Here is a 16,546-nt window from a genome sequence, read left to right as displayed (position 1 = left end):
TGACTGTGTTGTAAACAGCATTTTAATGATGCAGCTGCTTTCTCCATATTTAATCAGAGGCAAATTTCTCAAATATAAACGTCTGTGTTATGTAAATAAAATCCTACAATAAGCAAGTAGCGCTGCCCCTAAAATAAATACAGCATTGTAAAAATATTATTTGCCTTTAAAACGAAATGCAGTACAAGTTTAAAGAACCCAAGATCAATGGAAGATTCAGAAGTTACCCCAAAACTTACAGTACTCGAGCAATAGCAATAGTTTGACGGCTCTCATGATTTTAGGGTAACGCACTGCAACATCAGCAATGATAAACTAAAATAATGCACATGTCATCTGGTAACAAACAACATTCATGAACAGCTTCTCTTTTTTTACTGAAATTAAAACACTTTCAAAAACATTTATTAAACAGCAGAGGTAAAACACAGCTGAAGCAGTGAACAGTATTTACACGTTAACAACAAGCACCAGGAGAGCAGCTGGTTATCCAGCTACATCAGTCAGTCCCCAGTTAATTCAAGCAGCTTGGCGATCACGCTCCCCTCTGCTGCTGGCTCTGATCCAGCTGGTTCATATTCATAGTTCCATAGGTAATAGTATCATATCTAAGTGGTCATGTCAGAATATATTTGATGCAGAAACTTGGAAAATGTCTGTTTATCCCTATCAGTAGAAAGGCATGCATTCTTCTAAAGAAAAAAATCAAAATCCAGCATCCACTGTCACAGGCTGTGCCTTAGTTTGAATCTGTTTATTGTATGTGTCTATTCCTAGCTATTCCTGGTATTGCCTCTCTGTGGATGTGAAGAAATCCTCCAGAACATTCCTCAGGTACTCGAACGTAGGTCTCTCCTCCGGATTCTCCTTCCAGCAGTGACACATGATGCTATAAAGAGCATCGGAGCAGTTGTCAGGCTGTGGCATTCTGTAGCTCCGCTCCAGGTTCTGGATTACCTCTGGGTTGGACATACCTGATAAAAAATAAATAAACAAATAAGAAATCAAATGTTTTTACAATTATTATTATTACTAGAATGAGTAATACGAGTGTGATCATTTACCAGGGTAAGGAATGCGTCCATATGTCACTATTTCTGTAAGGAGGATCCCAAATGACCACACATCAGATTTTATGGAGAAGGTGCCATAATTAATAGCTTCAGGGGCCGTCCATTTGATGGGGAACTTTGCACCTAGAAACAATGGAGAAGATTAAACAAGAATCTATGAAATGCTTTGAAATAGAGCCGAAGAGATGATATAGGTAAAGCTGTTGCTACCCTCTCTCGCTGTGTATTCGTTGTCCTCTATGAGTCGTGCGAGTCCAAAGTCGGCAACCTTGCAGATGAGCTCATGAGAGACGAGAATATTGGCAGCTCGCAGATCTCGATGAATGTAATTTTTCTGCTCAATAAATGCCATGCCGTCAGCCACCTGCAGGGGACAGCACAAGACAAAAGAAGCATGAGTGTGTGTGTGTGTGTGTGTTCAAGCACAAAATAAATGGCTGTGTACGGCCTGTGTGTATTTTAGCACTGTGCAATGTTTGTGTGTTAGACACATGAACCAGACAGATTCCCAAAGTAGGGAGTTGACTACTTCCTCGGGTCAGTTCTCTCTACCCTTTCACCTCTGTGCTCCACCCAGGTGCACAACACCAGCTCTACTTCCCAAAACAAAATGCTGCAGTCCTTGCTTTGCCTTCCCACAGACTGAGAGTTTATTACAGTGGCAGTCTGTGACTCATTCAGGTACAACACAGCTCATTTTGAAAGACGTGGACCTACAAGGGACTCTGATAGTGCACTCCGATGAATAAGGAAATTGATGCTAAGGATTTCCACAGAATTCACCACTCCACAAACACAAATTATCTGATACATTTATGGCGATCTGTTCATTTCTCTAGTTTTATCTAGTTTTTCTGAAGCTGCGGTGCATATTTCAGGCGTGAGAATGTGTCACATAGGCGGGGAGAAACCTGAGATGTACGTATGTTTGCGTCTTTCACAAAGTGGCAGTGTGACCTCCACCTCTACCTCTTTATACCTCTTTACACCTTTGTTCCATTCATTTGATTGTGGCATGAAAGAAATAATGGAAAGCATTTAAAAAGTTCTTAAAACCACACTTAGATTTGTGGTTGCCACTCTCAAAATATTATGAGTAAAATCTCTAATTCCTCTAACTGCATGCATGTACTTTGATTTAAACATAAGGTAGGGTTGTGACCACAGCAATAAATCACATTTGTCTCTATGGTCCACTGCATGGTGGTTACAGTTACCACAAAATCTATCAGTGCATAACTGGCTTGAAAACGTTGATTCTGTAAAAATGCGTTCACTGCTGTGCACAAACTCCAGCCCTCTGCAGTGAGCTCTGAGGCATTCGAGAATTTGCCTCTTGCACATCGAGAATCTCGTCAGGTTAGACTTTGAAGCTTCAGCCTGCCTTCCTGTGGTTTTGTTTTCCATTCCCAAACCTACACATTTAACTTCTTTGACAGGTTATATTTCACAAAGTAGGAGTGGGTACAAATAGTAATATATGCTTAAAATTTTGCAGCTGAAGCCAGTGTGAAGTCAGCAGTTGGCTGGTTTAGCTTTGCTTTGCATTAAGACTGGAAAGATAAGGAAGCAGTGGGTCTGACTTGAAAGAAGTTTCAACTACACTTTTTCGTTTTCGACCTAAGCTTATTATAATACTTTCACTGCCACATGTATTCGGTGGCAAAGGCCATACTTTTAAAATTTTAGCTACGTTGGCATCTTTGTGCAAATGTGTGATTAAAAAAAACACAAGATAAAATGTTCAGGCAATAGCCCCCTTGTTCGGTGGTAATAAGCCTCTGTGGTATATGTGCCACAGTGTCTAGACCAGCCTGCATTCATCAACATGGTTTCACATCTGCACGCACACACACACACACGGTTCTGATATTATCGCCAGATTAAACTAAGCCTCAACAGTGGGTACTTTACTGCGTGGAAGTGCTGTGCTAGAATAATAGGAAGTGAAAAACGAAATCTTGTAAATAACTTGAAGAGAGGATGGAGATAAGTGGGTAGATATATTCACTGTAACAATAAATGTCTTGCCTGAGATGACATCTCTATCAGGACGTTCATGGGCAAATTGCTCCCCTCTGTTGTTTTCAGGTAATCCACCAGGCTACCTGTAAGAAAAATATACAACTTAAGTTTTCATTCATTCAAAAAGAATAACAGGTTGCATAATGGCGCGTCCACATTACTGACTGTTATGCAACAAAGATTAGGCAACAATGAATGCTAAAATGAATTGGAAAAAACCATGCACTGTCCACAAGACTAATTATATTTCCCTTTATCCACAACAAAAGCCCTCGCGATTCTCCGCAGCCATAAATACAGCGAGCTGGACCAGAATAGCACCTCAAATCAGTGAACATTTTACTTGGAGGAAGCAGAGACCATCAGATATGTTTCTGATAGCTGACTTTGTGTTGACTTTGATTAGCAGAGAACAATACCTCTGTGCACCACCCAACCAAGTCAGACCAAAGGAAATAGTTTCAGAGGAATGACTGTGCCAGGAAAGAAGAGGCAGTTACTCCTCTGCTTAAGTCCGGAGGACAGTTTTTGAAGTATGAGAACCAGGGTAAAGCTCTTTGTCAAGGTCACAAAGGGAAGCTAGGATGGCACGCCTGTTATTTTCCATCTTTGTTGTCTCTGATAATAAAAAAAAGGGAGAAGCGGAAAAGATGGGAACTCCAGAGCCGTCCTTTCTTTTCACAACAGAAGCGACAATTGTGTCCCGTTAACATGTGGATCCCAGACAAAGACACGGCCTCACATAGAACCGGTGCTGGTGGTTTGCAAGCTACTCAGAGACGACTATACAAAGGCACGCCATTCATTTCAGCTGTAGGCCCGTTGTTGTGTTTGTGACAGCATCTCTCTGTGCATTTTGCGATTGTTCCTCTCAGTGAAAGATTTGTGGGCAGTAAACCTTTATTGAGAGTACTGAAACTGCTAACATGATTTGTGATTCACTGCAATTCCTCATATGTTATGTAAGAGGAGAGGGGAAAAGAGGAAGACACAGTGGCGAGATGCTGAACAAACTGTTATTCAAAGCGCTGCGGCATGTTTGTTTACGGCCGCAGCGGTGCAGTGTGCCGACATTTGTGTAAATGTGTCCCTGGAAAAGAGCCAGGCACCATCAGGGGTCTGTGTGAACAATAACACAGTGATTCATCCTCTCCTAATTTAACACCCTTCGTCTCAGACGGGCCGGAGAGACTTCCCCTCGATGCGTAAACACCAGTAACCTGTCTGGAAGGGGCCCAGCAAAGAAGTGAAAGTTCATGTTTGCTTTGAAACATTTTAGCAGCCAGCAGTGAAGGCCACGAGGAGAAGCCGAAAATGGCCTATCAGAGCTTGGCCGCTTCATCAAAGCAGCAAGTTTTGAAGGGAAGGGCCCGTGAGTTACTGTGGCTGCCTCATTCAGATTTCCTCACACGACTCGATTCATGTAAAAATTACAGAGCTTCATCTCTTATCAAAGATCAAAGTCAAACAAACAGAAGGGCAGCTGTGGATGTACCATCAAAACCTATTCTACTGATTCAACAGGCTCACTGAGGTGGAGCAGGTGTATGACGACATTATGACTCAGGGAAAAGAAGAAACGCATTGGGCTGCCCGCTCTTTTGTTCGAGCATGTGCTTTCACCCAAAGTCTGATAGGAGATCAACATGTTTAATCCTGAGCGTCTATAACAGCGCGAGAACTTACAACAGAAATTCTTTTGTCTTTGCTGCAGGCTGCAGGCACAGAGCTCACCCTGACACGGCAGGAGATGTCAGACAGGCTTAGACATATTTTAGATTACTTAATTGAATGGAAAGGAGCTGGTGTGATTACAAACGTATATCTCTTTAATTTACCTTCAAATAGGAACTGCTCAGAAACACTGATTTATTTTCCTTTAATGCTTCAGCTGACATGTGGAATTCCCTCTTGAGTGTTGGGCGCTACTAGCTCATTAGTAAAATTCTCCAGGTTGTGACACATGTTGTGTTTCTGCCTACCATTTTCCATGTACTCGGTGACAATATAGATCGGCTCCTGGGTAACCACAGCGAAGAGGCGGACGAGGCGAGGATGCTGCAGGTTCTTCATCATGTTGGCTTCTGCCAAGAAAGCTTCCACTGACATAGTGCCCATTTTCAGATTCTTGATTGCCACTTTCCTGTCGTTGTTGTAGACACCTGAAAACATATGGGCATATAGATATCACAGGGTGAACTCATGCTGGTGTTTACCACTTAGCACTTTTTACTTTAGTATGTCAGAGCTGAAAAAATTGAGCTAACAAGCAAGTGTCAAAAAATGGCAAGTGTTTGAATGGCCACTAGTGGCTGGTTTAACCTTCCCATAGTTAACAACCTTCCCATAGTCTGGTGCAAAAACAGGTTTCTAACTGTTTCACTGTTTAAATCGTGGCAAGAGGACATGCAAACGCATGACTGTGGGTTGAAGTTTGAAAAAGACAAAAGAAGTGTTATATAAATACACATCCATTTAGCCTTTGGAGTTACACATTACAAGGGTGTGTCTGCCTTGAGTGTCTTAATATTTAATCTGTTACCCACCACCAGTCCAGTATTTGTGCAGTGCACCAGCACAGACTATGACTGTAACTTGCTGAGCGGTTTGTCAGTGAGATGGCTAAAATGAAGTGGGTGACTCCACGTTTGCCGTTGATTAAATAACATTGAATGCTAAATCATTACTTTTGTGTGCGGTCATGACTAACCAAGTCAAGTCAAATGTTAGAGTGCTGCTTGAAACAAGTCACCCAGTACTTTATATAGTGTAAGGTAAAGACCCTAGAATAATACAGAGAAAACCCAAGAATCCGATGACCTCCTATGAGCAAGTACTTGGTGGCTCGAAGGAAAAGCTCAGCTTTAACAGGAAGAAGCCTCTGACAGAACCTCAGGGCAGCCATCTGCCGTGTCTGGGGTTGAGGGTGAGGGGAGGAGCGTTTAAAGCTGAATGGTGAAATGCGGTGTATAAAAATGTTTGCAGGCTCCGTGCTTCTGAAAATGAAATCATTGTGGGTGTAACAACAGAAGATTTATTATCGCACAGCACGAATCCCAGCTATGGAGACATTTGGTAAAGCTGTCTTTTAATAAGATGTTTTATCTTTATTTTATTGTCTTTTTTTCCTTCCCTGTAATGAAGGCCGATTGATATCATATCGTGCCAAATATGTCAAACAAAGCAAAGTCAGCAGGACTCCACTCTACTCATTTTTAGAAAATGTAACAACTTTTATCCACAATCAAATGTTAGATTATAACCCTGAACTGATTGCCAAACAAAGCTATGCCTCTACTCCAACTAAGAATGTCCTGTTCTGTCCACACGAGTAATTAAGCCCGTCTAGTTGCCGGCTGGTGATTTGATGACTCTAAACACAGCTCTTTTGTCACCAGTGGAGCGATTCAATGTGGGCCAGGCGAGCAACAGTTTTTGAATGGCTTTCATGCAAACAGGTTCTCATTCCAGCTCTGGAACACTGACACCCTCCTCATGCCAACTAAAGCCACAACCGAGCAGTTTCACTTTCAGTTACACAAAGCGCTGAACAATTCACACCAAACATGAAGTGCAGCGACACTGTGAGCAAATTATTTTTACTATTCAAAGCATCTCTCTGCCCCTTTTATCTACTATGGAAATCTCGTTAGAAGACGTAGTTGTGTATTTTCATGTGCATGTGAATAAACATTTCAAAGCCAGGGACAGTCGCACCCACAATTCAAGAATGTCACTGAACCAATGTTTGGATGAGGATGAAGAAACAAACAGAGCTCTGGCTACATGGGAGCAAACATTGTAAGTATAAAGTGGCTGTGAGTGGAGAAGTTCCATTGTTGGTAATGTTTAGCTCTTAAAGAGAGGTTTGTTTGGGATGTTAAATTGTGCTGGCAAATGAGGATGGGGAATAGAGGGAAAGTTACCCCTGCAATTCAGTAATAATGGGGTTGTGGTACAGATTAGTTCAACTGATACCCATGTGATCCAAACACTTTGTGTCTTGTTTACCTTAATCCTTCACAGGAAAGCCAGATTTATGCTGCTTGAGCGATGTTGTGTAACACGGTTAATACCTCCCATCACTCTTCAGTTAACCAGCTCAAACAAGCCTACAATTAAGACTGCATGGAGGAAACGCTTCTGCATACACTGCAGAAAAACCCTGGCGAAAACTTTCTGGCAGCCACGCAGTCAAGGCCACAGCCAGATTGAGCAACTGGGCTTTGTACACACGATCTTTTTCTGCAAAATTCTGCAAACCTTTAAAAGTCATGCAAATGGAAATGCACTTACCCATCCAGACTTCTCCAAACTGCCCAGCTCCGAGCCTGCGTTCCAGTTTCAGAGACTCACGAGGAATCTCCCACTCGTCCTGCCACCAGGGCTTCTGCGGTGCCCTAGACTGACATGGTTTCACCAGCTTTGTGCACAGCCCGTCTGCATCACCTGAATGACAAAGAAAAGAAACGTATAAAATTATTAGAATGAAGACTCCACAGTAACCAGCAATATCGATAATCCCCTCAAGAGGCTGTACGCACGTGAGTGATGATGGACGAGCTCCTTCAGCGAGTTGAAGGATATCTTCGCTGTGATGTAGAAGCCACCATTGTCCATGTTGCGGATCCTGTAGTGCTTCACTCCTTCACCTGTGTTATGGTCCAGATCTCTCACTGACAACGAGTATGATCCTGGAACAGGAAGTTAGAACCATGATGATTTACTCTAAAATGTCCTAACTAAGCTTTTCACTGTCAGACACTTAAGGCTTTCCAAAATACATAATCCACTACAACGCATGAAATTAGTAGCTAATGTATTGGAAATGTCAATATTAATACATCAGTACATTAGTACTATTAAAAATTTTTAATTTTCTCATAATATAGACAAAGTTTAATGCTAAAATGGCCTTTGAAGCAGAAATAATGTTGTGGGCTGATTCGCTCTGCGTAGATTTGCAACATCGTGACAGCTTTAATGCTTAAAGTTGCTAATCTGATCATTTTTACCAACCAGGAGCATTGAAAATCCTTTCCACCTGACAAACCTGAGATACATGCACTATCTACTCCCATGTAACATAATAATGTTTGCTTTGTTTCCCATAACGCTTTAAACAGGAAGCATATTGGTGTCATGGAGTTGTTATAGCTTGAACACACGTGGTAACCTCTGGGGCTTGAAAATTAAGAAAAGGCTTTGATGAGGCAGTATTAGGGTCTCAGCTGTTGTGAGTGACAGGTCGATAATACGTGTAGCTTCTAGCTGTCTTCCAGGTGTCACCTCACCCGCTTCCTGTCACCGAAATGGACTTTTTGAGCATGTTTGCTGCCATGTTAACAGACCGTCCAGCAAACTCTTCCAGTTTTTCGGTGAGTGACTTACTAACAGCGAGTAGCTGTGTGTGCATCTGGATGCATCTTGGCAATTAAGCTAGCTAATATAGCACTCACTGACCATATCAAAGATGGCCAACGTGATGGGGTGATAGTGGTGTTTGCAAACAGACTACAGTTTTCTCAGTGAGAAACAGCCCCAGCCCTGGTCTCTGTTAACAGTTTCCTGGTGGTTTTATGGGTTTAGTCGCTGGTTTTTGGTGAGATTTTCGATTTGTTGAGTAAAACGTTACCGTAAGTCCATTTTGTAAAGTTTTATCATTCTAAGTGTCAGAGAGCGGGTTTATCGAGAGGATGCTCATTGGCTAACGACTTGTGGTTTTCATATTAGCACTCAACCATCTGGTCCAAGTATTATCACTCATTGCTCCACAATAGTGAAGGCCATAATGCCAAACTTCAAGCTGAAAAACATAGTTGTGCAATCATCTATCTTTTATACACAGCTTATGTTTTATTCAGCTGAAGGTGAGAGTTTGAATCCTGTTACATTTCTGAAAATTTACCGCTTCAAAAGTAAGAGGAAAAAAAAGGATTTACAAGCAACCAAATGATGCAACCATCACTCGATTAAGCTGGCAATGAAGAAAGCATGACAATGATTCTCAGACAGGTTTTGGTTTACGTGGCTGGGGTCCTCTTGTAAAGCTTAATGCACATATGGGAACACCCCTCAGTAACCAGCCTACATTGTAGAGACGCTGGTGTGGTCGTCTTTTTGTTGGAAAACGATTTGGGTGGGTTTTTTAATCTGTTTTTATTGTTTTATGTGTTATGAGGTTTATCTTGTTTTTATGGACTATGAGTCTGGGATAAATAAAGATTGATTGATTGTAATAATTTATATTTTATAGTCATTTTACTACAATGCATAGAAACATCACTTTTCTCACAAAATGTGAGTCACCGTGTGTTCCAGTGTGTTATGAGTCAGAGTTAAATATCTGTGGTAATCACACTGTACTGCGTTGTTCTGTGAGGCTGTACGTGGGCACAGTCATTCGACGATGTTAAAAAAGCACAGTGTAGACCGCCGTACAGAACTGTGTGCCAGTGGCTAAAATAATGAATCGTGGCACACTTCAGGGGGGTGAGCATTTAGCAGTCGTGGCTTCATTTCCAGTGAAATTAATGCAGCATGTAAGTCATATTTTTATTTTAAGCAAGGAGCAGGAAAACAAAACTGAAACAAAACAGATGAGACAAATTGGGAAACAGGTAGTGGGATTACGGGAAATGCACGTAATAACAAAACTGACTGCTACTGAGGAAACCAGTCATATTGTTCATGAGCTCACTTGTTCCATTTAGGTTATTAAAGGTTTAAAATGTGACATATAGCATTTAAGTGCATCTCAATGTGAAGTAAAACAGACTGCTGAGAAGCCGCCTGTTGATCTGCGCAGTCGGTTTTCTGTAGAGCATTTTACCTTTGGCGGTCTCACTCTCTCGAATCAGGAAGGAACCCTGCGTATTCCCAGGAGCGAGGAGCAGCCTCATGGCTTCGTTTCTCGAAATGTTCCTGAAGAACCACCTGCAGCGCAAACACACCATATGCTTCACACTTTGAGCTAACCACTTCCCTTCCCTCAGGGACAGATAATGCATTGCATGACATGAGATGGTGTTGAGGTTGAATGACATGGCTTTGAAAGGCGTGTCAGCGTGCTTCCTGTGTGACGTACGGTTCGGTCTCCACGGTGGACAATGCGACAAAGTTGTAGGGGATGTAGCCCTGCTGGCCTGTGGTGAGAGACTCTGCCAGATACCATTCTGGATCATCCCTGCATGTCAGAAGAGGCAGCAACAATACTCTGAGTTAGTTATCATAGCCGTGATGTGTGTCACACAGCTTCAGAAAACAGGTTCAGTTCAACCCCAAAAAGGCCTCAATAGTCTTTACGTGAATAAAATGAAGCGCATCGCTGGGAGGGAGAAAAATGTGTTGCTCTGTGTAAAAGAAGAAGACGCTGAAGGGAAAGAAGGATGCTCAGCACAGACTTAATTGTAAACGGCCCTAAAAATGAAAGATTTAAGATCTTGAGCTACATAAATTAATCTTGTTATGTCGTTGGAGTTCTGCCTAAAATCATTAACAATTGTCACACGTTTTAATACAATATTAGCTAGCAGTCGTTCCAGGAAGTTATGTTTTCTATGTCACAAACATATTTTTTTACTAAAAAACTGGTAAATCTTGCTACATTAAGTGTGCATGCAGAACACTAGCTTTTTATATTTTGATATATTAACTTTAACTTTCAAGCAAAAGATTATTTTCTTTTCTGCGTACATACACATATTCGAATGAGTTTCTATTGCACATTTTTATATTTACCCACATATATATAGCACAGTATGTCATATGGCTTTATTTCCTTTGCTGTTATATGTATGTTTTTCTCTTGTTAAAGTTTGTGTTTCCTCTTTCAAACCCGCAAAATCACACGTCTGAATTTTTTGGGGGCATTTTTTTACATTTATTCAATTTTCAACAGCACACATTGACAGGAAGTGTTGGGTGAGATCATGTAGTCATAACATCTCCCATCTGAAAATACATTCTAAAACATATGGCGTGTATTTACAGTGGGTGCTCGGCAGTCCAGCAGACCCACAGCTGTGTGCAAGTATGATTAAAAGCTGAATTTAAGTCATTTGCAAATAAGTTAATCCCAATATTTAACTGAAAACGCACAAAGACAATATAGCAAAAAATGTGCTCAATTTAAATTTGGCGTCAACAATACATTAAAAGAAAATGTGGGGACAGAGCAGTTAGAGACTGGAAAAACTGTGTAATACGCAAAAAAAGCAGTTGGTGGAACATGAAGCTAGAAATGTTAATTAGAAACACGATCGTTTTTATAACGAGCGTCGCGCAGATGTTTTCTAATTTAAGTCTTTATCTGAGTCTTTCGTATTTAACCCTAGGGCGAGGCTGAGCACTTGAAATATCGATACCCATGATCTAAAAACACCACAGCCATCTTTTGGTGTAGTAAACAATGCGTACTGCCATGCAGGTGACAGACATTCTTGCTTATTTTAGCAAAACACTGCTACTCTGTATTATTATTACAGCAGCTTGGCTTCACTTGTGGTCCAGATGTGTCAGCCATCCCAAAAACAAGATTACCCCAGCTGTTCCAATCAACAAACAAAAAAGAGATTTCACTTTCAAAACTGCAACGATTGATTTTCTCGTTTTCCTAACATACACAGGGTCACGATACACAGTGGAAAGTGTGTCAGTCCCAACTTTTTCAAACATATTTCTGGTATTAAAGTCAAAATGAGTGTATATATAATTAAAAACAAAACAATGCAGTTTCTCAGTTTGGGTTGTCTTTGTACAATCATCAGTTAAATGTCCTGGTGTTAAGGTTTTATAGCTTATGCTCCACTATTTATGGGGTGAGTGGATAATGGACCAGATTAGTTCTTGGTTTCGTTGCAAGACATTGTTGTGTGTGTTTAAAAGCAGATTACTTGTTGAGGATCTTGAGTTTGTCTCCTTTGTCGAAGCCGAGGTCGCCGTCATGAGTGGGCTCATAGCTGTAAATGGCCACCACAACGTTGACTGCAAGACAAAATTTGTAGTTTTAGATACAATTTTACTTACAATTAACATGAAAAGCTTATGTCAAGCTTATTTCAACCTATTCCATTTTACATATCTGACAAAGACATGTGGGGCCCTTTCACGGCGGCACATTGTAATGCATTACATTACACAGAAAAAGCAAACGATCCCCTGTGAGCGTGAGCTGGCGATGGCGAATAATCCCCTCTCGTCAGAGTGTACGAGAACAGCAAGTAGACATTTACAGGTGAATAATTAAAGATTTATTTATAGGGCAAGATAATGGCATTATAAATTGTTGTCTTTTCATTATTTATAGAACTAACTCCAACTTAGAGGCTAAAAATATAATAGATAAACTAGCGGAAGCTGTTTCCTGCATGGGGAAGTGAATCATCATAAAAAATGTGTCACTACATGATTTACTGTAACTACTTGCTGCAACTGATCCTGGATCACATTCATTATTACACAAAGGACCCAGGAAACAAAGTGTGGCTGTGGTACTTGAGTACACAATAAGCCCAAAGTTACTTGAATAATTTCATGCATACTTGGTCATATTTGTGTAAACAGCAAGAGGAACCACCGCGGAAACCAGAGAATGGAAAGCAAATGGAAAACTTTGTGTTCATAAACAATGAAATGGAAATATTTATAATGTGATGGGATGAGGGAAAAGTCCAGATGTACTGACACTGACACAATAAAAAAAACTATATTACATAATTATGTATACAGTTATTTTCAAATTGTACTCATGCAGTGCATCTATTAGCCCGCAGGAAAATGTCTGAAGTGCTAAACTGAGGCTGTCGTGTGTAACTAAGCGAAATAATTAAAAATGGATTTAACTCCATCAGGATAAGTTTATAGACAAAATTTACTTTTTCTAAAACTTATTACCTGGTAAAGGTGATGTAGGAGGTGTCAACTGCGATGGATATGGAATCAGCTGCTCTGTGTACTGGGAAGAAATAAACAAGATTAGATTTCCATTTTATACTTTGTAAGATTTATGCGGTCAAACAAGACACCATCGCACGTCACATTCACTGTAAGACCGTGAAGTTCTACGGTTTCATACGTGGATCGTGACGGTAAATCGTAAGACGTGGTTTTCTCCTTTATTTCTGTCATTTCCAGTCTAATGGGAAATCTAATTCTCAGAGAGGAAACAAACAACATTGGACGGATAGTTACGCCCGCATTTAGTTACACAACCAAAAGGAAACTTTCCTCACAGTTATGTAAGTTATACAGAAATATATGACAATAATCAACAACAATCCACACAACACAAAATACACTGTGGGTTTACAGCTTATGTGTTTGTCCCCCAAGTGGTCATTCTCACACACACCACAAACCAGAAGCTTTTCATGTATGGACGCTCATTCATGTGCACCAACACACTCACACTAATGTGCACATACTACACACAAGATGAACACTTACTGGGTTGCATGATTGTGGCGGTATGGGACAGTTGCAGTGTTCGCAGATTTCATCCAAGTTCTCGATCCACTCACTGTCTGAATAGTCCGAACTGCAGTTGCAGCCCATCTTTTCTGCACGGCGGAAACTTGTGGTTATTTTCAAAAAAATCTGATGCTCATAAAATGGGAACAACAAATTAGCAGTGGAAGAAATGGCATCTTAGATTCACCAACGAATGATTCCACGTCGCTTTACAACCACATATTATAATCACTATTTAAAATTATGTAAGTCGAATTCTCTTGGAAAATCTAAAGAAAAACAGTTTGAGTAAATCTTTTTTGGCTAAATTTGAAATTGTGTGCTCTAAAAAGCTTTTGCTTCCGAAAACTGCTTCAGTCGGATGTGACTGAGGGCCTCGCCTCAAAATGGAGCCTCAGAGGGAAATCGGGCTCAGAAATAAGAGTCTGAGACCTGAAGGGACTTTTTTTAAATGCTACCCTGCGTCAGTTAAACAAAATCACATCCAGAACTGACACAGTTTTGCTATAATGTTCAGCAATGTTCAGTCACATCGGGGCGTTTCCTGCTCTCATTCTGGAGAAAGTAAAGCAGGCCCTGCAGAAGTGTACCAGTGTTAATCTGGTATAATCCAGCATCTGCACGTGCTCTGTATATTGTGTTTTAGACTGGTACTCTGTATGAACCGGCTTTCTCAGGCTCGCTTGGCTCCCACCAGACCATTCATGGAAGAAGGTCAGTGGGCCAATCGCAGCAGCCGTCTGTCCCAAAGGCTCAAAGCCGTGAGAAAAATCTGGAGAGTAACAGCCCACTACTGCCCTGAGACCCCAAGAAAGGAATCACAGAGGGATCATAAAGATGTTTTTATTTTATCATCAGCACTCCTACACTTACTGACACACACTCGGGGAGTAATACAAGTCAGCATTTTCCACTGAGGGGTTACCCTCTGCTTTTTATCATCGACATCTGAAGGCTTTTCCAAAATCATACTGATGGTTGTTGTTATTGTTTCCAATGTAACCAAGGCTACTTCAGATATTAAGTGTACCAGAAATGATGTGATGAACCAAGATTTTAAGACTTTTGACTTCAGTCACTCATTGTCAGTTCAGAAGCTTGAAGAAACAAACCATAAAAAAATCATATTTTTGTAAAAAAAGAATAGATTTTAATAGAGTGGAATAGATATTCGATTGATTTAAGTTTTTATGTAAATTGCTGGTACACCATTTTAACAGCATACTGTTAAATTTATTTACCGTTTTAACAGTTGTCATTGTCGACATTGTTTCCATATACAGACAAACTTGTATAGGAAGTGTCAACTTTGTATCAAAATACTTTAATACCCAAACTTTTTTTTTTTTGAAAATGTTATTTAAAGACAGATTAATAAAGTAGATTTACAGAAGCGTTGGTATTTCATTACAAGAAAACGGTTTGTTCTTTTGTGGTCACATCTTCCTTGTAATGCAGATTTATATCAACAGAGGAGATAACCAGTAGCTGAATGCGCTTTGTTACTGTTGTGAAGCAGGCTGAACATTATTCATTTATTTATGGATTTATTTTGCGTTGCTGCTATTTGTTATTTTTTTAAGTTCAGTAAACTTCATAGAAAAGACCAAATTTGAAAACAAGCCCCAGATTTATGTAGAATATTTGCTTTAAGACAAGAAAGATGTTTAAATCCTTTCCTGTTACACCTTTATCACAGTTTCACTTTACTTCTTTGACCTAATCTTAAAGTAAGAAGAATCACACGTGTGAAACTCACCTCTTTGGATATGAAACGTCTCCTCAAGCGTCCAATAATGTCCAATAATGTCAGATTTCAGGTGCCGCCATTGGGAAATCTTATTTAAATCTTCTTTTTTTAAAAAGAGCTGTTTAAGTGCAGCAAGCAAGTTTTTCAGCACTTGAGCCTAGGTGTGAAGATGTCATCATCCGCTTCTCTTATTATAACACTATCACAGGAGCACTTGTGCGGCGCCTGCATGCACACATGCGCACTATGGAGGGGAGCAACCCAGAGAGTTTCCTGTCGTTGAAAGGTTGAGGGTTGCTCTGCAGGCTTTTAACAGGTGCTTACTGTGCAGCTGTGTGAGAGCAAGGGGGAACGTTATGGGCTCTACGGTAAAGGGGTCAGGACAGCACCTTTCCCAAACACGGAACAAGACATGAATTTTCCAAAACAGTTTAGAGACGGGGGGCTTTTGTAGGCCGCGCTTTTGTGTCGCTCGCTGTTTGCATTTAACGTGCGACTTGCTGACCTTTAAAGTAAAGAACATCTTCAGTGTGCAGCTGAGGTGTTGGTCCAGAGCGGTTCAAAAGATATTTGAATATCTTGCAGCACTTGGGACAGTTGCATTAAGTCAACAAGACTACAAAGTTTTCTTTTTTAGTCAAACATGTGGTTTGAGGATATTTTTGTCTGTAGCCAAAAAAGGCTTTAAAATTAACCTTTGGTCTTGGTTTACTCAGCTTACTATTAAAAAATGTGAAAATATAAAGAGAAAAGCCTCGTCACAAGCTCCACGTCTCCTTTAAAGAACATTTTGTAACATAGAATCATAATTTTAGCTCTAGCAGGCTGTCTCATGGTCACATTTCTACTCGAGAGAAGGCATAAAGTAAAAACCTCTCTGCCTGTTAACACCCTCTAAGCCTGTGCTGTCGCATTTTCGACATTTCATACAACTCTAGCCGTGGACCGCATCTCTTCTCTTGTGGTGAACGGCTGCTGCTACATAGCGTGCACTAGCAGGAAGTCAGTCCAAACATTACAGGAAGTGCACAGAAATATGTGCTTAGAAGACTGCCACAGCATAGATTAAGTCTCACTCATGATGAAACCACCTGAGTTCACTCTTTTTTCCGTTAAAGTGCAGAGTATAAATCTAGGAGGATGTGTGAAACGTGCTTCATTTTTCTTTTTTTTTTTTAATTTTGAGAGTGATGTAAATAGGTAGGTGCATGTGACAGAAGATAAAGTC

The 16,546-nt window shown here is 40.5% G+C and overlaps 1 protein-coding gene across 1 annotated transcript; it reads right to left on the bottom strand.

Moving 5' to 3' along the window:
* On the bottom strand, nucleotides 1–16,343 carry lck (LCK proto-oncogene, Src family tyrosine kinase). Its single transcript, XM_082516616.1, has 13 exons — nucleotides 15,328–16,343; nucleotides 13,545–13,657; nucleotides 12,993–13,053; nucleotides 11,993–12,083; nucleotides 10,186–10,284; nucleotides 9,931–10,034; nucleotides 7,643–7,792; nucleotides 7,395–7,547; nucleotides 5,081–5,260; nucleotides 3,105–3,181; nucleotides 1,284–1,437; nucleotides 1,065–1,196; nucleotides 1–974 (listed from the first exon to the last, which is right to left on the bottom strand). Exons 2-13 carry the CDS (start codon nucleotides 13,650–13,652, stop codon nucleotides 778–780), a joined length of 1,506 nt encoding a protein of 501 aa, XP_082372742.1. The 5' UTR covers nucleotides 13,653–13,657; nucleotides 15,328–16,343; the 3' UTR covers nucleotides 1–777.
* Nucleotides 16,344–16,546: the final 203 nt, after the last annotated feature.

This window comes from Aulonocara stuartgranti (assembly GCF_965226115.1).
Source record: "Aulonocara stuartgranti genome assembly, chromosome: 19".
NCBI classification, from domain to species: Eukaryota; Metazoa; Chordata; class Actinopteri; order Cichliformes; family Cichlidae; genus Aulonocara; species Aulonocara stuartgranti.
This window is presented reverse-complemented; position numbering and strand designations above follow the sequence as displayed.

Excerpts from the sequence above, each read along its gene's own strand:
- lck (XM_082516616.1), bottom strand. The coding sequence starts at position 13,652 with ATGGGCTGCAACTGCAGTTCGGACTATTCAGACAGTGAGTGGATCGAG. Across the intron at positions 3,182-5,080 it reads CACCGAGTACATGGAAAATG|GTAGCCTGGTGGATTACCTG; the intron begins GTAGGCAGAAAC and ends TTTTTCTTACAG. Across the intron at positions 975-1,064 it reads TGGACGCATTCCTTACCCTG|GTATGTCCAACCCAGAGGTA; the intron begins GTAAATGATCAC and ends ATTTTTTATCAG.